The following is a 27,359-nucleotide window of genomic DNA, read 5'->3' on the forward strand; positions in this document are numbered from 1 at the left end:
TGTAGTTTGGAATCCAAAGGAGGAGGGGCTGCTTTCCAAAGAGACAGTGGAGCTTGGGGTGTCTGGTAGGCAAGACGAAAGATAGGCTGAGCCTTCCCTAGCAGTTCATAAAGTATAATATATCTCTAGCTATGCAGAAGGTTTTAAACTGGCACAGAGTCACAGCTGCTCCTACATAGTGTTTCTCTGCAAATCACAGTGAGCCTCTGTGATTTGTAAACCACGCTTTCTGGTTTTATATGTTGTGCGTAGTCAACAAAATGTGGATATGGAATTACCTATAGTTAATTGAGGTATTTGGAATGCATAGATCAACCTACGAAAGCTTATATATAGGCTTTGTAAACTTATATGCATCCTGTAAAAGAACTTACATACTAACGTAGATTTTCTCCAACTGTAACTCATTTAACCACTTTTTACAAATGTTAAGTACTCCAAACCCTTTGTATTTGTCCACTTTTTAAAAAATGTGAAGGTACATACAATATGAGAAAGAAAAACCCAAACAGTAACACAAAAAATATGATAAAAAAGATTTCTTGCAGCACATATTTTTATTTGATCATAATAGAGAGTAGCCCTGCAACAGTAACAAAACCTCATCAGTGCTCATAATTAGACATGATGGGGTGATGTGACAGATTATAGATGAAGAAAATTATAGCTGCCATTCAAAACACAGATCTGAATTCTGCCTGTTTGTTCCTTGTAGGATAAATATTCTATTGTAGTTGTGAATAATATGCAATTATGCAACTATTCACACTGATGGACATGAAAATAGAGTTTATGCCAATGAGATACTGATTTTCTAAATTGGTTTGACAAGGTTCTTAAGAAAATATAACTCATTCTCTTCCTGGCACAAAAAGTACAGCTAAAGCAATCACCCTAAAAGTTACAAACTAATATAAACCTAAAAAAGAATTTTAAAAGTAGAAATGCAGAAAAGATGGAAAAATAGAAAAGAAAGTAAAAAAGAATAAGAATATAGTAAAGAAAAAGAAAAGAAATGTGTAAAGATATGACTTCCCCCTTCATTACAACAAGTGTAAGCAATTTTAGGAACTTATCACCTTCTCTTAAAATACAACAAAGAATCTCTTCTTTCCATGTCTCATATCTTATCTATAAACAAATCCTTAAAGCTTTGTCATTCAGTTCTGGTCAGCAAAAGTCCATTAAGAGTTACCCAAGATAACAACATATCTATGTTAACCTTGATCAAATAAGCCAACATATATTCTTTCATTTTACTTTTAGCAAACTTTAATCCCTTCAAATAATAAAACTTAATTTTTTAAAAAAAAATCTTTTCCCTTCTCACAAAGTTCTTCAAAAGTTTAAAAGTTTATTTTGCAAATTCAGGATAGGAAAGTTATCCAGGTCACATTTGGTTTGTTATTTGTTATTATATCCCTTTTTAATTATTAAGACTTAAGGCAGTTTTATTTGTATTTACAGTATAGCATCTTTTTCATATCGTTCTTGTTACCTGTCATGTTTAAACCCACTTTCAAATCAATCTCAGTTTTGTCTGGTAAAGCTGGTTCCTCTTCCCTAACATCTTCTAAATGCAGTCTGTCTATAACGGCAAAAACTCTTAAAATTAAGTTCTTGGTTCATTGTTTGCAAATATGCTTCAGTGTGTTGTTGAAGTACTTTGCTCCAGCCTGTATTAGTAAATCAAATTCAAGTGCTCTTCTCCTTTAATTGTAATGTTTAGTTCCTCTGGGTTCACTTAGTGTCCAATCTTTAAAGATTTTTTAAAAATCCTTAAAATTATATTTAAAATTTCTTTCACTAAGAACGAAGAAAACTTACTTGGTTCCTTAAAACTGAAAGGCAGTTAACAAGCAATTTCTAAAAGTAATTAGAAAACCATGTGTCCCTAAAGGTATTGATTGTGATTTGAATGAAGTTGACTTTCCCTCATCTCCAAGAGCTCTAAATCTGCTGGAGACCACTGCCTTGCAGTCATCTCATGAGGAGCAACTGTCTGGAAGACTTATGGGCTATCTCAGGTTCTCTCCTTGTCTGGAGAGGAATTACAAAAAGCCAGTCTTTGTTCTGCCATAGACTTTGGCTTTGCTTTTAGGGGAGATGTCTTCAGTTTGCCATTTCTTCCCTGGAAGTCCCAACTTGTATCAATATTTACTGTAGATAGCTGAAATTGATACTCATCTGAGAACAAGTCCATCAAAATGAGTAGGACTTACTTCTCAGAAGTTACATACAGGGCTGTTTTAGTATTGCTCTCTAGTTTCAGGAACAGAGATATGAGCTCACTATTTATGTGCTATTTGGGAAAAACCCCAAAAGATTTAGAGCAAGGACCAGAAACATTTTGGGGTGAAGGTGTACATTCTCTTGGGAGGTCTGTGTCCAAGACCACATGCTAGTATAGGCAGTGCCAAGTTAGAAGTCCCTGGAAGCTTCTTTGCCTCTCTTTTATTATTCCATTCATTTGTTTTCCTCTTTCCACCACCGGACATATGGTTCACTTGGCAAGTGTACTTTTGTTTCAGAGTCATAAGGAAATTAAACTTTGAACTAAGGGTTTTGTTTTCACTTCTCATGCTTCTGATGTTCGGGCAAACTGAAGACTCCCATCCATCAAAAAAAAAATTCTGAGGCCCTTGTGCATTTAAGCTGTGCCTTGGCTGAAAACACATCCAACTGTTCTGCATGATTCTTCCAAATCTTGATGCTCTCTGTCTGCTGAGTGCTTATTAACAGATCCAATTAATTTCCAATATATAGTCAAGTGAGAGGACAAGATGGAGGTCATTGGAATCTGTATATTTCCAGACCTGGAACTGGTGTACAACCTGTTCTAAAACAGTATCCATTTGAAGGATGTGAAGTGGAGCTTGTGGGTCCAGTGCTGTTCTCAGCTGATAGCAGTTGAAAAAGTGTCTGCTCAGCTCAGGATCATCTGGAGGTGCCAGCTGCATCCTTTTCTGAGCAGGTAAGAATTGTCCGTAAGTGACAAAACAAAACCAGGCTGTTAAAAAACATGGTGGTGACTGAACAACATCAAAGCTGACACCAGCCAGTTCATAGAAAAAAATAATGCAAGATCAGAAGACATGGAGAGACCTGGCCATAGAATTGCCAAGAGTCAAACTTGAATGAATGAATAACAACATCATCATCATCATCATCATCATCATCATCATCATCATGAATTGGTCATAGTGATTCGTGCCTTCATCACATATTCCTCATATTCCTTTAAGAAGACTGTCCCTGAAAACTGGAAATTGCAGGTCTTCAAAAGGGGGCACTTTGATTTTTATCAAACTGGCTCCTCGTCATGGCAGCCTTGGAATCAGTTCCTTTACTTCTTCTTCTACTGCCCAGGAAGGAAGGTTGCTGGATATTCAGAGCAGAGCTTTTCCAGAAACAACAGCACCCCAATTCTGCCACGTCTTTCCAAAGGAAAAAAAAGTCTGGCTTCCCCTTTGTACTGTTATTGATCAGAAGGGAAGGCAATCTGGTACCATGGTGATTCCAGAACTGTCTGAATGCTCTGTCACAGAGGTCCCCAACCTTTTGGCACCAAGGACTGGCTCTGTGGAGAGAGATTCTTCCGCAGACCAGAGGGGGAGTGGTTTTGTGTGCTGCCTGCATCCAGCGGATGAGGCTTCACTTGCTTGTGTGGCCTGGTTGCTGGTATGCCCCAGCCTGCGGCCGGAGGTTGGGGACCCCTGCTCTATCATTCCTATTCAGGCTTCATTCCAAGCTTAGTTCAGGGCTTACTATGGGTTGTGAGAACTCAGGACTCATGATCAGCATAAACTGTTTAGGCTTGCATAGACAAAGGTTCAGCACTGTCGAAATTTACTCCATGCTTAGCCTGCATTAGCCCATCCACAATGTTTGAGAAGCCTTGAAATATTAAAAGGAAATGCAGGTAGTGTTTGACTTACAACAGTTCATTTAGCGGCCATTCAAAGTTACAACGGTAGTGAAAAAAAATGTCTTATGACCGTTTTTCACACTTAGAACCACTGCAGCATCCCCCTGGTCACATGATCAAAATTCATACACTTGGCAGTTGTCTCATATTTACGACAGTTGCAGTGTCCCAGGTTCATGTAATCCCCTTTGCGATCTTCTAACAATCAAATTCAATGGGGAAGCCAGATTCACTTAACAACCATGTTACTAACTTAACAACTGTACATCTGTGGAAAGAAAGGGACAAAATTCACTTAACAACTGTCTTGCTTAGCAATAGCAATGTTGGGTTCAATTGTGGTCATAAGTTGAGGACTACCTATAGTATATTTATTTTTGATCCAATCTTAACCTGAATAAAATAAATCATTAATTTTATTCCGGGAAGGAAGGGAAGGCTTTGCACAAATTTATTTGTCATTTCAAGGGATCAAGAATGGGGCACATTTAACAAGGCCCACAAGACCAGGGTCAAAACTGTCAAGATGGTGGTTGTAAGTACATGATAGGAGCTCCTCCTCTTTGCACAAGCAGGTGATTGCAACACATACAAAAGGGATGTTAGGGATCTTGACTTTTTTGACACATAACCTCCTCTCCACAGACATGCTCAAGTCACTGCCTTATTTGAGTAAAATTATTTTGCTCTTGCTTCCCTTAGTTTTATGATCAAGCTTAACTGCTCTGATTATATAATCTCTAATTTTTAATTACCTTCAGCATTTGATAATTTATCAAACATTTATAAACTTAAATTTTATAGATTTGTAATTCATAACAAATGGAATAAACATTTAACAGTATTCAGAATGATCAGTTTCCAGCTACATCCAGTTGGGGAAAAAAATTCTCAGCGTTACCATGACACTATGTCACTTTAAGCAGAGCAAAATAAACAAATGACAAAGAAGATGCTTATGAATGCTTTTTTTCAATTGTTAGTTAGGTATTTGAAGCTTAAGGATTTCAGAAGCCACCTTATTATTCATCGAAGTGGAACAAAGATACGGTACTTCCTAAAGATTTTCTGAAAGGATTGGTTTTCTCTTTCCCCAATTTCCCCTTCAAAATTGTTCAAACATAATTGCTGGTGGTTAATTTTGAAATGAAGAAGACCCAAGATATGAATCAGAACTTTCCCACATCTGTGGTTTTCAGTCTGTCTTTTTAAAAGAACATTTTTCGGAAAAATAGCTGTGTAACAATAAGAAGCAATCATTTTGTATCTTGAGCTCTAAATATTTTCAATATTCATTTATGGAGGGAAGACAGGAATCTTGTAAGCAGCATTGGACAGAACCCCTTAATTATTTATTTGGTATTATGAAAAGGAATTAGTGATTTTGTTTTTTTTCTTCAAAGCATTTATCTTCTCATACATTGGCTTGCAAATTGATAGTATAATACAGAATCTGCCAAACAAGAGTCTGCTGATAAAGGTAACTCTGAGGCCAAAGAGTGGAGCTTTGACATATGCAGGACAAGTGTTATAAAATATGCATGCATCTACACGGGGTTACAGGTCACTGGAATCCTGGAAAGTTTGGTTCTATTGTTAGCCAGAGTGAGATGATAACTTAGGATATTGGGTGGCATGGAAGCAGTATTATCAACATTATCCCAAAAGTGCTTTTCCAAAAAGCAACTGGATTTTCTTTGTTTTTCTTAAAGACATTTCAGTTCTCATCCAAGAAGCTTATTCAGTTCTGAAGAAGCTTCTTGGGTGAAAAGCGAAAACAACTTCAAGAAAAAACAAAGAAAGTCTACTTGCTTTTTGAAAAAGTGTCTTTGGGACAACCATGGCCTGGATGACTGAGAATCTCCATAGACATTTATCAACAACATCATGACCATCAGTCTCTGTTTAGCGGTCAGGCTCTCTATTCCATATAGTTTAGCCCTTGTCCCTGAGATCACTAAGTGCTCTTAAAGTGAGATGCAGGATGCTGTCCCATCACTGGTTGTAAAATAAAGGCCACTCTTAGTCTAGACCCGCTTCTGCTGTGGAAATAGTATGGGATGCTATCATGTCCTTTGCCTTAGGCCTTAAATCCTATATAATGCTTGAAGAAGTCTCTAAATTAGTGTTTAAAGCCAACCTCAGTGACTTTAAAATGTGTGAGCTTCGACTTCAACTCCTAGAATTGCTTAACCAACACTTTCTAGGCATTACAGCCTACTTCCTTGAGTTGCAGTCAGCCTGACTAACAGTCAGGGACTATAGGAACTGCTAGTCTAAAACTCCCAGTGACTGACCCAGATGGGCTCATGCAACATTATCCTGGAACACACATATTTGCCTTCATTCATGATAAGAACTCTGTGCCAAACTATCTCAAAGCACCTGGATCAAAGAAGGCATTTCTAAAGTGAGAGTCCAGATTTCAAAAGTATAAGATCTACATTGTAGCAGATCCTCTTTAAGTAAGATTTTAATCCACAAAATGTTAGCTCAGGAGATTAATTCACTTACGTCCTGTACCGCTTTAGCCATACACTAGAATGACTCATATTAGTACAACTCTATCACTGAAGTAAGGATCAGAGAATCTAATAGACTGTTTAAGAAGAGGGGGTTTTTTGTTGTTGCTTCTGATAAGTAAACAGAAAAATAGAACACATTGCTTTCCTCCATAAAACGTTTAATATCCTACCAATAGATCCCAATCTACTAAAACCCTTTCCAAATTAGATTCCAGGAATCCTGTCGGCTATATGGAACATCTGCATCAAACTTCACACTGTAGCTGCCTTATCTTGGCTCTAGCAAAGTAACCAACAAAACATAGTAAAATAGCTTGTTAAGAAATAACTTTCTTGAACCAAATTTCAGAGCTGTTGCTTTGCAGAACAATCCCATCTGGTGTGGTGGCTGCAAGGAGTCTGTGTCTTTAAGATAAAAAGGATTCCTAGGATATGCATTTTGAACGGTGGGATATAAAAGCTTTCCTGACTTCTGAGTGATTCAGAGAAAAAGAATAAGTAATGCAATAAATGCTTTCAAGTTAAGAGTAGAAAGAGTAGAAGAGTAGAAGAAATAAATATAATAAGGTATAGATTATCTTCATTTTTTAGATGCAGTCTTGATCATATCCTCTTACTTATTGCTTAGATCAGATTATTTGTTTTGATGTATCTCACCTAAAGGTAAAGGTAAAGTTTCCCCCGCACATGTGTGCTAGTCATTTCCGACTCTAGGGGCAGGTGCTCATCTCCGTTTCAAAGCCAAAGAGCCAGCGCTTGTCCAAGGACATCTCTGTGGTCATGTGGCTACTTACAAGCGGTGAAGCGCTCCGACCCTCTGTTTCTTCCCCGAGGTCCCGGGAGCGAGGATGTGCAGCCTCCTGAGCTCCGGCTGGTGTACCTGAATGCCAGGTCCATGGTTAATAAAGCTCCCCTTGTTCGGGATTTAGTTGAGGGTGAGCATGCGGACCTGGCTTGCATCGCGGAGACTTGGTTGGGCCCAGAGGGTGGTGTTCCTTTGGTCGATCTTTGCCCACCAGGTTTCCGGGTGCTACACCGGCCTCGGGCTCAAGGTAGGGGCGGGGGAGTGGCGGTAGCTATCAGGGAGACCTTATGTCCGCGGGAGACCACCGTTCCCCAGATAGTCGGGTGTGAGTCTCTCTTTTTGAGATTTGGTCCGGGGGCGCACTTGGGCTTGCTGCTGGTGTACTTTTCGCCTAGTCGCGCAGCGGCAGCCCTGCCTGAGCTACTCGATGTCCTCTCTGGGTTGGTGATTGAATTCCCCAAACTCATAGTTTTGGGGGACTTCAATCTACCATCCCTAGGAGGTTCATCTGAGTTAGCTCGGGAGTTCATGGCTTCCATGACAGCCATGGACCTGACGCAAGTAATTTCTGAACCAACTCATGAGGGAGGCCACACCCTTGACCTGGTTTTCTTATCTGGACGGTGGTTTGATGATCTTGGTGGGGGCTCTCCAATTATTATGCCCCTGTCATGGACCGATCATTACCTCCTGCGGCTGGTCTTCTGTCTTGCCACCCCCCGCCGTGGGGGTACAGAGCCAACTAGATGGTACCGCCCCAGACGCTTAATGGATCCTGACAGGTTCCAGGCAGCGCTGGGGTCCCCACCTGCCTACGTTGCTCACAACTCGGCAGATGCCTTAGTGGAAGCCTGGGAAAGGGCGGCCACTGAGGCACTTCACCGAGTTGTACCCTTGCGGCCCCTGACCTGGTGCAGATCCCAACGAGCTCCATGGTTCTCCGCGGTCTGAAGACCCATTTATTTGAACAAGCTGGCCTGGCCTGATGGGGGATGTTAGGGTTTTTAATGGGTTTTTATATTGTTATTGTTTTATCGGGGCGATTATTTAATTCTTTTTTTAATTTTTGTATTCTCTATTTATATGTGCCCTGTTCACCGCCCTGAGTCCCTCGGGAGAAGGGTGGTATACAAATTTAATAAATGAAATGAAATGAAATGAAATGTGGCCAGCACGACTAGACTCCAAAGGCGCACGAAACGCTGTTACCTTCCCACTGTAGTGGTCCCTATTTTTCTACTTGCATTTTTACGTGCTTTCGAACTGTTAGGTTGGCAGAAGCTGGGACGAGTCACAGGCACTCACTCTGTTACGCGGCACTCAGGATTCGACCCGCCAAACTGCCAACCTTCTAATCAACAAGCTCAGCGTCCTAACCCACTGAGCCACCACATCCCTTTTGTATCTCACCTAGTATGGGATATTTCATACAGATACTAGTACAGTGATTGCACAGCCAGGGACAACCAGAATATGGCCTCAGCCACCTGGATTTACTTTTTCAGAGATGCAAATGGGATTTAGCAGCCGGTTTCAAACAGGACTTGAATTCTGGCAATAAGAGGGAGCTTAACCTTCTCTTTGCCACAGTGCTGATCAAGATGGACTCGTATTTAATTCCAGGTAGCTTTGTTGTAAATTAAAAATAGGTTTCCTTCAGGTTATAATATATATAATATATATATATATATATATATATATATATATATATATATATATATATATATATATATATATACCGTATATACTTGAGTATAAGCCGAATTTTTCAGCCCACTTTTTTGGGCTGAAAACTCCACTTCGGCTTATACTCCAGTCAACAAAAAAAAGAACTGTCCCTTCGTTCGGAACAGGCTGCTGAGAGAAGGGAGGGCTGGGCTCCGCACGGGCCGCGGGTCCGGCGTTCGCCCGCCGAACAGCTGACGGGCGCCGGGCTGTCCCCAGAGCCGGGCGCCTTCCACCGGCGTTCGGCGTTCGCCCGCCGAACAGCTGATAGGCGCGGGCGTGGCCGGGCTGTCCCCAGAGGTAAACTTCGTGACCCACCCAGCCCATGCATAAAACAGAAATGAAAAGTCTTAAAAAAGTTTTGTGCGGTTAAATAAACAGCATTTGCATATTGTTTCTCCACGGAGCACCGACAAAATTCGCTCGAATTAAGGAACGCCGGTAAAAGAACAAGTCTGTGAAAGCGGGCGAGAATTCATTTCTTTTAAACCGGCTGCAAGTACCAGGAGCCAAAGGCAGCCTCTCCGAAAGCCTCACACTGAAAGCGGGCGAGAATTCATTTCTTTTAAACCGGCTGCAAGTACCAGGAGCCAAAGGCAGCCTCTCCGAAAGCCTCACACTGAAAGCGGGCGAGAATTCATTTCTTTTAAACCGGCGAACGAGAAAGAAAGAACGGCAGCGGCGGCGTTCCTCGGTGTGGGCGTGCCTGCGTCTTTGGGTGTGAGGCTTTCGGAGAGGCTGCCTTTGGCTCTTGGTACTTGCACCGGTGTAAAAGAACAAGTCTGTGAAAGCGGGCGAGAATTCATTTCTTTTAAACCGGCTGCAAGTACCAGGAGCCAAAGGCAGCCTCTCCGAAAGCCTCACACTGAAAGCGGGCGAGAATTCATTTCTTTTAAACCGGCTGCAAGTACCAGGAGCCAAAGGCAGCCTCTCCGAAAGCCTCACACTGAAAGCGGGCGAGAATTCATTTCTTTTAAACCGGCTGCAAGTACCAGGAGCCAAAGGCAGCCTCTCCGAAAGCCTCACACTGAAAGCGGGCGAGAATTCATTTCTTTTAAACCGGCTGCAAGTACCAGGAGCCAAAGGCAGCCTCTCCGAAAGCCTCACACTGAAAGCGGGCGAGAATTCATTTCTTTTAAACCGGCGAACGAGAAAGAAAGAACGGCCGCGGCGGCGTTCCTCGGTGTGGGCGTGCCTGCGTCTTTGGGTGTGAGGCTTTCGGAGAGGCTGCCTTTGGCTCCTGGTACTTGCAGCCGGTTTAAAAGAAATGAATTCTCGCCCGCTTTCACAGACTTGTTCTTTTACACCGGTGCAAGTACCAAGAGCCAAAGGCAGCCTCTCCGAAAGCCTCACACCCAAAGACGCAGGCACGCCCACACCGAGGAACGCCGCCGCTGCCGTTCTTTCTTTCTCGTTCGCCGGTTTAAAAGAAATGAATTCTCGCCCGCTTTCAGTGTGAGGCTTTCGGAGAGGCTGCCTTTGGCTCCTGGTACTTGCAGCCGGTTTAAAAGAAATGAATTCTCGCCCGCTTTCAGTGTGAGGCTTTCGGAGAGGCTGCCTTTGGCTCCTGGTACTTGCAGCCGGTTTAAAAGAAATGAATTCTCGCCCGCTTTCACAGACTTGTTCTTTTACACCGGTGCAAGTACCAAGAGCCAAAGGCAGCCTCTCCGAAAGCCTCACACCCAAAGACGCAGGCACGCCCACACCGAGGAACGCCGCCGCTGCCGTTCTTTCTTTCTCGTTCGCCGGTTTAAAAGAAATGAATTCTCGCCCGCTTTCAGTGTGAGGCTTTCGGAGAGGCTGCCTTTGGCTCCTGGTACTTGCAGCCGGTTTAAAAGAAATGAATTCTCGCCCGCTTTCAGTGTGAGGCTTTCGGAGAGGCTGCCTTTGGCTCCTGGTACTTGCAGCCGGTTTAAAAGAAATGAATTCTCGCCCGCTTTCACAGACTTGTTCTTTTACCGGCGTTCCTTAATTCGAGCGAATTTTGTCGGTGCTCCGTGGAGAAACAATATGCAAATGCTGTTTATTTAACCGCACAAAACTTTTTTAAGACTTTTCATTTCTGTTTTATGCATGGGCTGGGTGGGTCACGAAGTTTACCTCTGGGGACAGCCCGGCCACGCCCGCGCCTATCAGCTGTTCGGTGGGCGAACAACGGAGTCGCTCACCCGTGCTTTCCCCCCACATCGCTCACCCGTGCCGCCCCAAAAATGCCGCTGCCGCTCGCCCACTTGCTCGCTTCCTCGCCCGGGGACCAGCACCAGCCAGCCAGCCCGCCGGCGAGAAGCCCGGCCCGGAGGGGAGGGGAGGGGAGGGAGCAGAGTCACCGGGGGCGCAGCCCGGGGCCCACGTGGAAACAAGGCTTTACACACACACACACACACACACACACACACACACACACACAGAGAGAGAGACGGAGGGAAACAAGCTTGACTGAGGAGGGAAACAAGCCCCTCCCTCCCCCACACACACACACACACGCACGAGGAGGGAAACAAGCTTGACTGAGGAGGGAAACAAGCCCCTCCCCCACACACACACGCACGCACGAGGGAAACAAGCTTTACTGAGGAGGGAAACAAGCCCCTCCCCCACACACACGCACGCACGAGGAGGGAAACAAGCTTGACTGAGGAGGGAAACAACGCTTGACTGCCGCCTCCCTAGCAGACCACCCCATTCCTGTTAGAAATGGAGCCCAGTACTTCTAGTACTCCTGCACCAATGGAGCCCAGTACTTCTAGTACTCCTGCACCAATGGAGCCCAGTACTTCTAGTATTCCTGCACCAAAACAAAGACGCAGGTCATACGAAGCTGCTTTCAAACTAAAGGTTGTGTTAAGAGCAGAAAAAAGCAATAACAGTATTGCAGGTAGGGAATTTGGTGTTGATGAAAAACAAGTGAGGGAGTGGCGGAAAATGAAAGCTGAGTTGGAAAAGATTCCAAAGGCAAAAAAAGCTCGACGTGGTTTAACAACTCCATATGTGGCTCTAGAGACTGAATTGCATGAATGGGTTATGGAGTGTCGTCAAAATGGTTACTGCGTAACACGCATGGGAATTCGCTTACGTGCCCTTCAAATGGCTAAAGATGACAAATTAAAAGTACCAGGCATTGAAAATTTTGTTGCGTCAGCAGGATGGTGTACTGGCTTCATGAATAGGTATGGCCTATGTTTGCGGCAAAGAACAAAGATTTCACAGAAGTTGCCAAAAGACCTTGATGAAAAAGTGATGTCATTCCATTCATTCATCATAAAACAAAGAAAGATCCATAACTATGACCTGGGAGATATTGGGAATATGGATGAAACACCTATGACCTTTGATCTTCCAAGCAACAGAACCGTGGCAAGTTTGGGAGACAAAACTGTTTTACTCAGAACCACAGGTAATGAGAAAAACCATTTTACAGTTGTTCTGTCATGTTTGGCTAATGGAACTAAGCTGCGGCCTGTCATTATTTTTAAAAGAAAGACCTTGCCTAAAAAGGTCAAATTCCCACCACGAATTACAGTGCGCCCACATGTTAAAGGCTGGATGGATGAAGATGGAACAAAAAAGTGGCTGGAAGAAGTTTGGAATGGACGACCAGGTGCAGCCTTAAAGAAAAAACCATCATTGCTAGTTTGGGATATGTTCAGAGCCCACACATCTGATGACATAAAAAGATTGGCAAAGTCTTCTCAAGTTACTTTAGCCGTTATTCCAGGTGGGCTTACATCTGTATTACAGCCCTTAGATGTGTGTTTAAATAAACCTTTCAAAGACCGTGTGCGAAAGATGTGGTGCGAATGGATGTCATCTGGTCAAGCCCGACTAACAAAAGGTGGAAATATGATGAAGCCTGACATAGAACTGATAGCAAAGTGGGTTCGTGATGCATGGGAAGAGATTCCAGAGGACATGGTGAAGCACGCCTTCAGGAAATGTGGCATAAGTAATGCTATGGATGGCAGTGAAGACACTGCTTTGCATGAGGAGGACAACTGTGATAGTGATGACAGCGAACTCTGTGACAATGTATATGATGATAACCTCACACCAGCTACAGCTGCAGCTCTGTTTGCAGATACAGATGAGGAGGAGGAATCCAGTTTTGAAGGATTTTGATGCTTGTGTTTTAGCTTGGTTGCTTATTGAGTTAAGGTTTTTGTACATTTAAAGTTATTGTTAATACTTTAATATTATATATTGTTTTTGTTGAATATACTGATAATATATTGTTTTTGTTGAATATACTGATAATATATTGTTTTTGTTGAATATACTGATAATATATTGTTTTTGTTGACCCTCTTTTCCACATGCCTCAATTAAAGCAATTTTATTGTTATCTACCTGTATTTTTATTTTTGAAATTTACTGTGAGCTGCTGCATTTCCCAGCCTCGGCTTATACTCGAGTCACCAACTTTTTCCAGTTTTTTGGGGTAAAATTAGGGGTCTCGGCTTATAATCGAGTCGGCTTATACTCAAGTATATACGGTATATATATATATATATATATATATATATATATATATATATATATATATATATATATATATATATATATATATATATATATATATATATATATATATATATATATATATATATATATATATATATATATTAATTTGAAAGGCCTCTGTTGAACAGGAATCTAATCCATATTCTAACATAGGCATGTATGCAACCAATGACATGGAAGGTGAATGCAAATCTCCAGCCTCTCTTTTATTGTTGCCAGAGGCCCTAAGAATTCTTCCTCTAAATCTACTTCCAAACTACTAAGTTATATATTACTAACTACATAGGCACCAATATATTTTACTTTTTTTAAAAAAAAGTATAAGCTTCCAATAGGCATATTATGCCTACAGTACTTTAATAGAGTAGAATAATAGAATAACAGAGTTGGAAGGGACCTTGGAGGTCTTCTAGTCCAGACATGTCAAACTTGTGACGTCACGTGATGTCGTGTAACGTATCGGGAGAGTTTTGCCATTGCTGGCAATGGGGTGGGTGCGGCTTCCGGATGATGTGTCCGGCTTGGGGGCCAGCAGTTTGACACCCCTGTTCTAATCCAACACCCTATTCAAGCAGGTGTCCCTGTATCATTTCAGACAAATGGCTGTCCAATCTCTTCAAGTGATGAAGCACCCACTTGACTAATCACCATTCAAAATATTCCCAAAGAAGAATCCAAATTTCTGAGGCGACTTTGAGTTACAGCTGCTTTCCACCCCACCGTTTTTTTGATAATAATACATGTGTTTTATTATAATAATACATGTGTTTCCAAACGTACAAAAAGCATTGCCTACCATCAGTCTAAAAGATGAGGCATTCCTGAAACATAGTTCCTTACATAAAATGAAGAATCCTGCCTATTTAAAACTTTAAAAAAATATGTTATCAATTTGTATTTTAATCTAACTAGGCTGGTATCCCATGCCTGCTACCCTTTATTCTGGAACCAGCTTCACCCGATGACTTGTGCCATTGCAAGTGTGTTTGATGCTGAGGGGAAAAGACGGCCCACAAAGCTGTGTCCAAATCAGTTTGAAACATCAAACCGCATTTATCAGTGTGGCTCTCCCTACCGAATCTCTTCAAAGGTAAGTGCTGAGCGTGAATAAATTTCAACTCCGGCAATTTACTTTTGTTACTTCGAAGGCTGACAGTTTCTTGGTTATATATTTGCATGTGCAGGGGTTTCTTTCTAAAAGAAAGATTCATCACTGGGTAAGGATATCAAATTGAAACCCTTTCTCTAAGGAGAATGTAATAAAATCAGGGTGCAGCCAGATCAAACTGTTTGCTATAATTAATAAATGCCATGTACCCTTTTCTCTAAATAAGGTGTTCAATTCAAAAACATAAACGTGAGGGGAAATAGATGTAAAAAATAAGTGTGCCATTTTGTTTTTTGTTCCCCAATTCTAGGAGGCCGATATAATGAAAGAAATCAAAGAAAATGGTCCAGTGCAAGGTAAAGAAAAACTCGATTTAAAATTAATTACTAAGCTTGACATGCATAAAAGCAAACTCTTACCACAGACAATTCTTGAGAATATTAGTTGTCTCTGTGTTAATTGTTTTAGAATAACAAAAATAACCCTCATTCTTCCTAAGATTCAATATATTCTACTATATGGCTCAGCTTCAATTTGCCTGGTATATACTTTAGAAATAGACGATTTATTACAATCCTAAACCAAGATGTTATACAACAAAACAGCAAAGCTTGATTTATGGTGTACTTTTCCATATGTCCCTTCAGAAGCTGGTCTAGTCCATGGGTTCAGTGAAATTGATTGTTCACAACTATATCACTCCAAAACAATGAGCATGGATTTATGATGTCCAGATCTATATTTATGGGTATTAAATGAGGGGGGAAAGCGTCAATACCTTCATACTGCATAGGAGTGGGCAGCTCCAGCTCAATTTGTGCTGGAAACAAACAATCAGCACAAGAGAGAATGTTCATTTTTGCCTCTTCTATTGGTCAGCTGAAGAAAGCACTGACTGGTTCTTGATGTCTTTAGCATTCCGAGACCCACAAGAGTTAACAAAAGATGTCAGGCAGGTTGGCTTCAAATAGCACTGGAGGACTAGTGGAATAGAAATGGTGATTTATTGCATCAAATGACAGCTAAGAAATCCTATTTGGTTTTGAACTGGGCACGAGAAAACCCACCAGTTTTCTCAGAGGAATTTTAAATTCTGAAGCTGAGGGATAGACATAGAAGGATGCCACCTTAGTTTGGTGAACAAACTAAGGATGGGAGGGAGAAATCAGTCTTAGAACTACTGAAGTCATTTCATGCTAGGGATCCTCAGAAAAGGAGCTTTTCTTTTTAACTAATCCCCAAGGAGACTTCATTTGGAGCATCATGGACACTTCTGACTACTACATCTTTAGGTGGTTATTAGAGGCTTGGAGAAAAGGAGCAAAAGTGCATCCAAAATTACTGGGGTGGAAAGGCTGCTTTACAAAGAAATGTTAGGGCAGCTGAGGCTCTTTAACTTGGATGAAGTTGAGTCAGAGGTTGAGCGATGGAGGCATATAACATCATTCATGGCAAACACAAGTGGAGAAAGGGGCATCCATAACAATTACGCTCAAGCAATGACATCTGTGCATGTGTCATCCTGCAAATGCCAAATGTGTATTTGCATCACAATGTCTGATGTGTGCCTGTATGATCAGATTCCTAGATGAGGGGGCAATCTTAGAAATCTACTAAATATAGATTTTGCATGTAGCTGTTGCCGTCTCCTTGCCCTCCCACAGACACCTGTGCAAATATTTTGCTCCCTCTCACACATTTAAGTCCTTCAAATGAATGAAGATTCAGAAACAACAAAGAGGTTTTTTTTTCACATAGTCCACAGTTAAACTCTGGAATTCCCTATCAGTGAAGGACAGATAATGGCAGCCAAGTTGGATGATCGTAAAATGGGCCTGGAAGAGTTCTTGAAGGATGAGGCAATTTATGATGTCTAACGTTAATGACAGTCAGGGGTGTCAAACTGCCGGCCTGCGGGCCAGATGTATCATGCAGAAGCTGCGCCCACCCCATTGCCGGCAATGGCAAAACCGTCCTGATACGTTGCGTCATGCTTCACATGACGTCGCGGGTTTGACAGGATTATAGGCAGCATGCCTTAAATACTGACTGATGGGAAGGGAACTAGGTATGTTTACCCTAATGAAGAGAAGGCTCAAGGGAGACATGATAGCCATTTTCCAATACCTGAAGGGCTATCACATGGAAGGGGGCATCCATTTATTCTCCAAAGCACCTGAGGGGAGGATAGGAAGCAGTGGGTGGAAGCTCCTCAGAGAGAGATCCAATCTGAAAATAAGGAGGAATTTCCTGACAGTGACAACAATCAGTGGAACAGCTTGCCTCCCAGAGTTGTGGGTCCTTCATCACTGGACTTTTTCAAGAAAAGATTAGACAACCACTTGTCCAGGATAATTTAAGGACTCCTGCCTTTTGAGCAGGCAGTTGGACTAGAAGACCCCCGAGGTTCCTTCCAGTCCTATGATTCTATGATATGATTCTACTACAAGCGACAGAGATAATAACTGTGCAGTCTAGGCACACAGGAGCTTTTTCAATGCATTCAGCTGATGGCTGAATGACATACAATACAGGACTAGGTAGACCAATGGCCTGGTTTAACAGATCCTCTCTTACATTCTAATGATTCTGAACAGGAATCTGAACATGAAAGAAATGAAGAGATTCTAGCACGAGAGGTTCAAGGAAAGGGTAAAGAAGAAGAGATTGTAGGTGTGAGAGGGATTAGATGAGAGAGAAGCAGATGTTTCCAAAAGGGATGCAGCAAAAACCAAGATGTAAAAATAAGATGAAGTAAAAGAAGGAGCACTGCATCTTGACTCAATAGGAACTAAGGAAGAAAATAAAGGAAAAGAAACAGACAATCTGTTTTCTCAAAACGATTGAATGATGCTTTATTAGCTATCTGAAAACAGTGCAGGTTCTCCTTTCCTTACATGCATGCATCAGGCTGTGGTTTACAACAAGGATCCACAGACAGCAGTGCTGCAACAATGTCAAGTTTATGACACCTATGTTGTGTCATCATCATGCAAAGATGCAACTTACCCTACTTGTGCCATGAATGTCTGATGGAACTACATAAACCACATCATTTGTGTGACATCAGATGGACATAGCATAATTTCCCTTCTTTCCACAACAGATGCTTATCACGTAGCCTTTTAGCTACCAGTCAGAATAGGAGTCTCACTGGTTTCTGTGTGTTTTAAGTGAAACCTCAAATCAAGGGAAACGGTGGGTTCGTGTTCTTGCATAAAATATTTAAATTTGGGAAAAACAGGCAGGAGTACACCAGGGACACTGACTGTAGATTTTCGACTAATACTGAGGTCTCCTGTGAATTATTTGTTTATCTTTAAGGCTTTTAGTCTTAAGACGAATGTGAAATAATTTCCATATATTAAAATGATGTTTTTGTAATCAACACTAATTAAAATTAAGATTACAGCTAATATATGTTGCCTTTTTCCATTCACTGCTACCCTTCAGCCATCATGAAAGTATATGATGATTTCTTCCTTTACAAGAGTGGGATTTATAGGCATACCATTAGAGAACCACAGCATGATCACCAGGAGAGACTCCATTCTGTCAAATTAGTTGGGTAAGCTGAATCCATAGCTGTTTTTCCTTCTTTTTATGATACAGGTAGTCCTTGACTTACAACCTTTCATTTAGTGACTGTTCGAAGTTGCAATGGCACTAACAAATGTGGTTTATGACCATTTTTCACACTTAGAATTGTTGCAGCATTCCCATGGTCATGTGATCAGAATTGGCAACTGGCATGTATTTATGACAACTGCAGTGTCCTGGGGTCATATATCACATTTTGTGACCTTCTGACAAGCAAAGTCAATGGGGAAGTCAGATTCACTTAACAACTGTGTTACTAACTTAACAATTGCAGTGATTCACTTAACAGTGAAAACCATTTAACAACTGTCTCGCTTAGCAACAGAAATTCTGGTCATAAGTCAAGGACTACCTGTATATAACAGGCAGACAATGGACTTTGCACAGGAAAATGGAACATTTCCTTTTGGAGTTGTTCCTGTGGCATGAACTTTGACCTGAGTCTGAGTGTGCCTTTCTGGTTTTCTGATGGTGGTGGGTTAATCCTATTATGTCCCAAAAATCATATCATGCTTCCCTGGGGCTGGGGCTGATGACTATGTCCTGTGTTGGATTTTTTTGGTGTGAGGGAATGTTGATTCTATGGATCTTTGTCTTTCTAATCCCATCAGATCTAAGCTTCCAGGTGTCAGTCTTTCTGAAAGGATTATGATATCTGCATTTCTACAGAGCTGGTTTCTCTGTGGGGGAGGGAGACTTGGGACTATTAAGAAAAACTGGGCATGCTTTTCTGCCTTTTTAAGATCCTTTGAAGAAATATAATATTTTCCCCTTTTTAATATTTCCTTCTCTGGGGGAGCTGACTTCCCACACTCTCTTGTCTCTACCTCGAAGTGGTGGTGGTGAATCTAGATCAGAGAATATTCATCTAAACAGGCTCAATGATGGTGAATCATTCTGAATCATGCTGATTCCAAACACATGAGACAGACTTGAAACAACACTTTTAAAGCTGGGGACTAGGGGTTATGTTGCTAACTATCTGGTCAGCAATAAACTTCAGCCAACATATAAGAATAAAATAGAATATTGATTAGTCTTACGAACTTATCAATAAAATTTTAAAAATGAAATGCATGAGAATGTCATGATGTTATCCCTCAGAATATGTATGAGGTTTGTCTGCAAACTAGTTAACCTCATCTGTGCTAGTGCTTTAACCAGAAATGCAAAACACTTGAGAAAAGACCTATTTCAACTGGAATGCTGGACTTCTCGTATCGTGACTGCATGAGAAGGAGGGGCCCAGTAAGAAGAGTCAGAAGCCTTGAAATGAATTTCATCCTGGAGATGACAAACCAAAGTGACAGACTTGTTCAAAGCCCCACTAGATGGTGACTGAAAGACTAGTCCCTACTGTTTTTTTGACAAGATTTTGGAAGTGGTTTGCCTTGTCTCATTCCTAGGGCTGAAAGAGAATGACCAACCCAAGGTCAACCAACTGGCTTTGTGCCCATGCTGGGACTAGAACTCCCATTCTCCCAAGCATAAGAAAAGTGATTTAGTTTTACCTCTCACAGAGCTAATTATGCTGGAGTGCTTCCTACAGCTCAGCACAAATAAAATAATTTGAAAGTGAAGCAACACTACTATCCTTCAGAAGCAAAGCCAAATGAGCCTTGGTGGAGCAGTGGGCTAATGCCTCCTTAAGTAACACCAGCTGCCTGCAATTAGTGCAGGTTCGCATCCCACCACTCAAAGTTGAGTCAGCCTTCCATCCTTCCGAGGTAGGTAAAATGAGGACCCAGATGGTTGGGGGCAATAAGCTGACTTTGTAATAATGCCGCTTGGGGGTGTGTGTGTGAAAGCCCTAACAAGCAGGCATATACATAGAATGAAGGCTACTGCTAAGCTTGTAAGCTGAGTCTTCGGAGAAGGGCGGGATATAAATGTAATAAAAAATAAAAAAAATAAAAAAAAATCTCTTAATCTGAACATTTATTCAGAGTAATATCTTCAGCAAAATCCAATGACACTGATTTTGAAAACAGGTTATTTATTGATGGATTTAATTTGGGAATTTATATACCCATCCAAACTCAAACAATGAGTGATGCACAACAAAAACAAATATTAATAAAGTAAAAAATAAAAATTGTACAACATTAAAAATGCAGTATATTTTTAATATAGAAAATAGAAAACCAAACAAGACAATTAAAATAACTACAGTAAAAGGAGTTTCTAATACTAGGAGGGGGGAGAGAGGGAGAGAGAGAGAGAGAGAGAGAGAGAGAGAGAGAGAGAGAGAGAGGGAGGGAGGGAGGGAGGGAGGGAGAGAGAGAGAGAGAGAGTTTGCAGAGTCAGAGAAGATAACTAGCTCAGAAACATTTTTGCCATGCTTTAAATATACATTTTCTTTTCTTTTTTCTTCCACTCATAGCTCTCTTCTGAGCACCCAAGAAAGGATATGGGTTAATTGGAAATTTTCTCTGCTCTAACTTCAAATTTGGATTTTGAGCATTCTGTTTTAGGGTTTAATTCAATGCTAAATGTGGAACACTCTAACTTGTATCAGTTTAATCAGAAAATATTTCTTTTATCTCATTTGTTCACTTTATATGTTCTATTTTCTTTTACATTAGACTTGGAGGCAACTCCTACAGGAGATGGGCTTGGCTTTTGAAAATGAAATCATCATCTTTCTTTTCATCCAGACTTTCTCCTTAACATTCCTTCCTTCCTGTTCTCACACTTGAACAAGTGAGAGGGTGATCTGCCATGGATCCTCTTTCCTGAGAGATGAAACTATAATTGCTCTTCATCTATTCTCAGGTCACAGCCAGGCAATGTGTCTTCCAAATGTGCAGCGAGGTGCTAGTGACGGATTAGTTACTTTCTTGGCCAGCACAAAAAATTATATACAGTGGAAAGAATATGTGGAGGCAGAAACTCATTGATTTATTCTTGTGTGAAAGAAAAATAAAGATAAGCCTGATTTTTTTTAAAAAAACCACATTGTGATGATATGAAATCCGAGTCCATCTATAAATAAGAGCCCATACTCTTTTATCTTTCTTGATGGAGAAAGAGTGAGTTAGGTGAGTAGCTGTGCAGAAAAGGCTGGAGTCAGAAGAGATACAGATAGTCCTCAACTTACAACCCACAAATTGCTGTTTTTAACAACAAGACAGTTGCTAAGTGAATTTCGCTCCATTTTGCATTTTACATCCTTGCTTGCCACACTTGCTAAGTGAATTGCTGCAGTTGTTAAGTCAGTAACAACCTTGATGTCCCTCTGTTGTTAAGTATAATTATGTTACAAATCCATTAGGTACTCACATTACCTGCCTAAAATATGTTGCTTTTGGCTTGCTGATCATTTCCTCAAAGCTTTCAGTTGGTCCAGGACTTTCTGGTTTGTTCTTCTTGCAGCCCATGATACTCCAATTTACCACCCTGTGTTTTTGAATATAATTTTATCAAGCATTTTAATTATAGTAGTAAAAGCTAATTCAAACCTAGAAAGAAATGGAACAAAGAAGAAAAGGTGAAGAAGAAAAAAAAGAAAAAGAAAAGAAAGAATAGAGAAAATGAAAATATATGAAGTCATTTCTAACCTTCATCACAAGAAGTATAAACTAATTTAAGAACTTGTCACCTCTTATAAGTTTAAACAGATACCTCTTTGTTCCATATCTTATCCTTTATCTATAAGCAATATATTGGTTGTGTGTTTTTTTTCCAATCCTGGTGCCAGCAAAAAGTCCATAAAGGTTTGCCAGAACTTTGCAAAATCAAATAAGCCAGCCATATATTCCTTCCTTTTGGTCTTAATTTTCAATTCAGTCAAATACTGTCATAGAATTTGATCTCTCTTCAATTCTTCTTTATCCCACTGCACAGATTTCTTCAAAGCTTTAACAAGCATCTTTTGTAGAACCAATGGGGGAAAAAACATTTTCCAGACCATTCCCTTGGTTTAGAATTTGTATTTAATTTAATTTAATTTCCCTTTTAATTTTTAAAACTTATCCAGAGAGTTTTCCAAGGAACTTGTCCCCTCAACAGTTACTTGGTCTGTGCAGCAATCCTTGACTCTGCTTTTGCATAGGCAGCCTCCGGTTGCTGTACACATTCTCCGGACATCCTCTGATTAATCAGGCTACTTTAATATTTATATTTTCTGTACAGGTGTCCTCAGCTTATAATAGTTTGTTTAGTGAGTGTTCAAAGTTAAAACGGCACTGAAAACCATGTGACAATGCTGCTAACATCAGATGTTCTTGCTTTGACAAGAGATGAAAATGAAGCCATTTTTTCTATGCTTTTAGAATTAGTTGGTGCTGGGAGCAGGGATTGCAATGAGAGTTCAGTTAGCCATAATAATAATAACTCCGCTGTGGGAATCCAAGGACAAACTGGGTCCAGAGCTGATAACGTTTTGGCAGCTGGAGAGCTGGGGAGAAAGCCCATGCTTCAAGCTAATTGGGGAATGTGATTTATGACTGTTTATTGGGGGTGGGAATTGTATTTTGTTACTTTGTATCCAGGGGAGGGGAATTTAGTTTTTGGGTTCAACTATGTAGTGCCAATACTTTATTTCCAGAATAAAAGATTCTTTAAGGAAAATAATGCCTCGAAGTTGGCAATTGGTTCATATTTATGATGGTTGCAGTGTCCCGGGGTCATGTGATCAGCTTTTGTGAGCTTTTGACAAGCAAAATCAATGGGGAAGGCAGATTCACTTAACAACCATGTTATTAACTTAACAACTGCAGTGATTCACTTAAGAACTGTGGAAAGAAAGGTCGTAAAATGGGACAAAATTCACTTAACAAATGTCTCGCTTAGCAACAGAAATTTTGGGTTCAATCATGGTCATAATTCGAGAACTACCTGTATTGCTTTCTATAAAAAGCTGTTATTGCAGAAACTTGCTACTCTGAAATTTAAGGACAAATCCATAGACATTACTGACAAATGTCACATCAACTTCAGTTGGGGATGCCAAAACAATATTCAAATTTCCAGAAGTTGATATTATAATTTATAATTTATATGAGGTAGTGAAACATTATGGTATTTACTTTTTATCACTTTGTTCTGTACTATTTTATTCTTATTCTTAGGACTTGAGATTCTTCTAATGGATACATAAAAAAAATGGAAAATGGTACTGGTGTAGAAGTAATTGTTCTCTTTAATGATTTTCAGAAGAAAGAGAACTCTATGCATCATTAAAATATCATTTAAATTTTATACACATATTTAAAAAACATTTTCAATGCATTTATTCAGTTTTTCACTGTGGGGCTTTTAAAAATGCAAGAATGTTTCATTCCTCGTGTAAGGAGGAGATATCAATAGCAAAGTTAGTGTTCTCTACCTTCTGTAGCAGTTCAAATGCTAATAGACATTACCCATGTGGCAAAGGGTTTTGTGACCTGAAGCAAGGCAGAAATTTCACTTCATATCCCGTGTTATACACAGATAAGACAAACAAGTAATTGAAAGACATGAGTACACAAACATACAATATATTACAAAATTAGAGATAGCTCACAATACATATTCTATCATCTCTGGTCTGCCTGAGATAAAGCAAAAGTGGTCATTCCTTGATTTGAGTTACACAAAGAATTACCTAAGTTATTCTTCTATCTGAAGTGGGAACCTCCAGAGATACTGTACTTTTCTTCTTGTACAAAAAGTACAATGTGGATAATATTAAATAACTCACAAAAGGCTGCCTTTTCTGCTGTTTAAGACAGCCACTGCCTTATTATCAGATGCAAGCAACCACAAGCACTCGTGAATAGTTCTCAAGCAGAAGCTTTATTATTAGTCACCTATGTTACAAGAATCTCACCTGGCTGACTATATTCTCTTGGGAATGGTCAGATTAGGCTTCAAGGATTCTGGGGGAGGTCCGGCTAGTGCTGCTTTCTGCAGTGCAAGGACTCTACCCTCCGGTCCCACCCTCCAATGTAGCCGAAGATTCCACCCCACTTTTTCTTCCTTATAAATTGGACAGTTTTTGTGTTTAAGAGCCACAACACACCTTCTTTTGAAATAGCCCGTTCTTTCCTCTGGTAGAAAATGGTTCTAGCAGTTTGGAGATGCCGCCATTCTAGTCTACCATGAAGTAAGACTACTGGAGGCCATAAATCCCCATCCCATCCTGTTGTGAAACTGTCTGTCTCTTTATATGTCTGTCTGTCTTGTGGGAATGTTGAGAATGGAGTTAATGAGGGAGAAGAGGTAGCTGCCAAGAGCGGGTTTGTAGGACACTCTTCAAACAGGAGGCTTTATTTATTCTGTTGGATATCGCACATTCCTATTTTCTATTTCAAATTCTATGTCATTTTTGCATTTTCCTACATGAGACATGACTATAGAAAGGGAAATATATTTTTATTTTATCAAGCTCTTGGTTTATTGAGTTTATTGACCCTATACCATTCCAGACAAATAGCTTTCTTAAAAGCCTCCAGAGATGAAGCACCCACAACCCCTGAAGGCAACTCTTCCACTGTTTAATTGTTCTCACTGTCAGAACCTCCTTAGTTCTAGGTTGCTTCTCTCCTTGATTAATTTCCATCCATTAATTCTTGTCTTATCTTTTGATGCTTTGGGGAATAGATTGGCCCCCTCTTCTTTGTGGCAGCTCCTCAAACATGGGAACACTGCTATCATGTCCCCCACTAATCCTTCTTTTCACTAGACTAGACTTATCCAATAGGACATCCTGTCACATGTCCTGTTCTGCCTCTGGAATTAGTCCTTGGAGTAGATTGTCTGTTTAAAGAAAATAGTATCCTTATGATCTGGCCTGTGTCTCTTTTTTAATAAGATAAAATATTAGTTACTAAGTTTTGTAATGAATTAGCTTTGGCAAAAAGCCAAGTGCTCTATGATTTATTTTGTTGTGCTTTATTGTTGGTAATTCTAGCTGGATAGATGCAGTTGTGGCGTTGACTGAGAATACAAATAAGGCAAAGGTTATGCATTCTGATTTCTGTGCAGATAGAGCAAGATGAAAAAAGCCATTGGAAACCATGGCTGCACTCACACAGAGCAGAAATCATTCCAGCCTAATAAATCAAATGAAATTACTTGCACTGCCCACATAGTGCTGGCTACACAAGGTCACCTATTTACTGAAGAAGTGAAGTATGAAGTGTTATTTGCCCATAAACTGAACACCTGGAAACAAATGCTTTATAACATGCTGTTCAATAATGAGCATGTTCTAAAATGAAAAGCAAGTAATCGGAAAAAGAGAATCACTATGTGCTCGCAGAATGATGGCAACATACTCACTCTTGGGAACATAATAAGAAGGAAATTTGAATAGCGAGATTAAAGATGCCTCCAAGATGTCCAGGGGAAAAATATGTATTACTAATGCTTTTTCTTTGGATAGGTGGGGTACGCTAGAAGATGCAGAAGGACAATGGCAAAAATATTGGGTAAGTGCTTAGAAACAGAGGACTAATCTAGAAAAAAGATATTTGTGCTTGTTTGCTTTTGGAATCAATAGAAAAGATGTTTGTAATTAACAAGCACAATTTTCAGCAAAACATACACACACAAAGCTACTTTGTAGTGAGGACACAGTCATGTAAATCCCATTTTGATTTAACTTCAATTTTATTTATTTACAGTATATTTGTAATTTGAGTAATTTGTATTGAGCTTGCAGTGCATACCAAATCTGGGGGGCAAAATGCCATGTTAGTTCTTTTTTTCTCACTAGATAATAATCATCATCAGGGGGGGAACAAGCACAAAAAAAATGAAGAGGTGACTCTAAAACTTTAAAACAAGATATCACAAACTGATCAGAGTTGTGTCAAATAGCAGCTCACCTCTGTTATTCTGTTAACCTCTTCAGGCGAGGTTCACTTTAGGGATATAATTTTAGTACTCTCTGGTTAGACTTTGCCATTTAATCACCTCCAAGGTTCTCTAACCAGTATTATGCTGCTTGGGGAAGTCTGGGAGTTGAAGTCTACAGGTCTTAAATTTGCCAAGTTTGCCTAGAGCAGTTTCCCCCCCCCCCCAAAATTGGCATCTTTAAGATGTGTGGTCTTCAGCTCCCAGAATTCCCCAACCAGAAAGCAGTTGCCTAGTTCGAAAAACATTGCCATGGAGCTATCTTGCAGCATTTCCTTTTGCACCATCTTAGCTCTAAAGGAAACAGGGTATAACATGGGACATGTAGTGGCCACCCCAGATCAGCACACAGACTGTATGAAAGTGCACCCTTGGGAGAAGGATGTGTCTTAAAAACACCTTTTCTAGCCTCATAAGGTCTGGAAAGTGTCACAGGATGAAGTCTATTTTTATTAGGATTTCAGTTGAGGAGGGAAAGTTTAAAGTAAACTGTCTCTTCACTCCCTGTTTACTGCAACACAAATGAAGATAATCCTACTTGGCATTTTTAAATAGGCCCTTCTAATTGCTAATTATTCATTAGCCTGAGATATAGTTTTATTAGGTCTTCAAGTAACTCTTTAGAAGAAATATTTGGAAGGGACAATCTATCTAACTGGATGAGGACAAGGCAGTAAATACCACAGCTCCTCTTTTGCTTTCTTTCTTTTTCTCCTTTATCACAATTTGACTGTATTTGCTAAAATAAAATATCTTCTCTTCTCCACTCCTAGATTGCTGCAAATTCCTGGGGAATTTCCTGGGGAGAAAACGGTTATTTCAGAATTTTACGAGGACAAAATGAATGCGATATTGAAAAACTGATCATAGCTACCAAATGTCACCTTTAAAAGATTTTCATTATGGCCACTATTTTGTTCTACATATATTTTATACAAATGGAATATATAGCCTCTAACCTCAATATGTACATACTTATATTTGTTATTTTCTCTTCACTAAATATTCTGCATTTCTATGTCAGATGTTAAGACTGTGGGTGAACATTTAGCTGTGAATCCAGCATGGTGAAAAATATTACCTGTTTTAATTTCACTTCTACTGGTATTTAGATGACCTAATTCATAACTGGAACAGTCCAAAGGCAGTAAATGAGGAATGAGAACAATTGGGCAGGTCTCTTTCTTTTCTTCTGAACTGTGATCAATCTCAGTCTTGTGAGATTGTATATTTTTAACCAATAGCATCCCTGAGAGAAGTGTGTGTGTGTGTGTGTGTGTGTGATCAGAACTGGCTTGCTTCAAAAAG

The 27,359-nt window shown here is 40.3% G+C and overlaps 1 protein-coding gene across 1 annotated transcript in view; it reads left to right on the forward strand.

Moving 5' to 3' along the window:
• Positions 1-26,941, forward strand: part of TINAG (tubulointerstitial nephritis antigen) — a gene marked incomplete at both ends in the record, with an annotated part of 40,768 nt that extends 13,827 nt beyond the window's left edge. The window contains 5 exons of the mRNA XM_081326235.1: positions 14,414-14,591; positions 14,920-14,965; positions 18,063-18,177; positions 25,579-25,624; positions 26,825-26,941. Coding sequence (XP_081182361.1) covers positions 14,414-14,591; positions 14,920-14,965; positions 18,063-18,177; positions 25,579-25,624; positions 26,825-26,941 — 502 coding nt within the window. The remainder of the gene's footprint in view (positions 1-14,413; positions 14,592-14,919; positions 14,966-18,062; positions 18,178-25,578; positions 25,625-26,824) is intronic.
• Positions 26,942-27,359: the final 418 nt, after the last annotated feature.

Source organism: Vipera berus (genome assembly GCF_964194415.1).
Source record: "Vipera berus genome assembly, chromosome: 1".
Lineage (NCBI taxonomy): Eukaryota > Metazoa > Chordata > Lepidosauria > Squamata > Viperidae > Vipera > Vipera berus.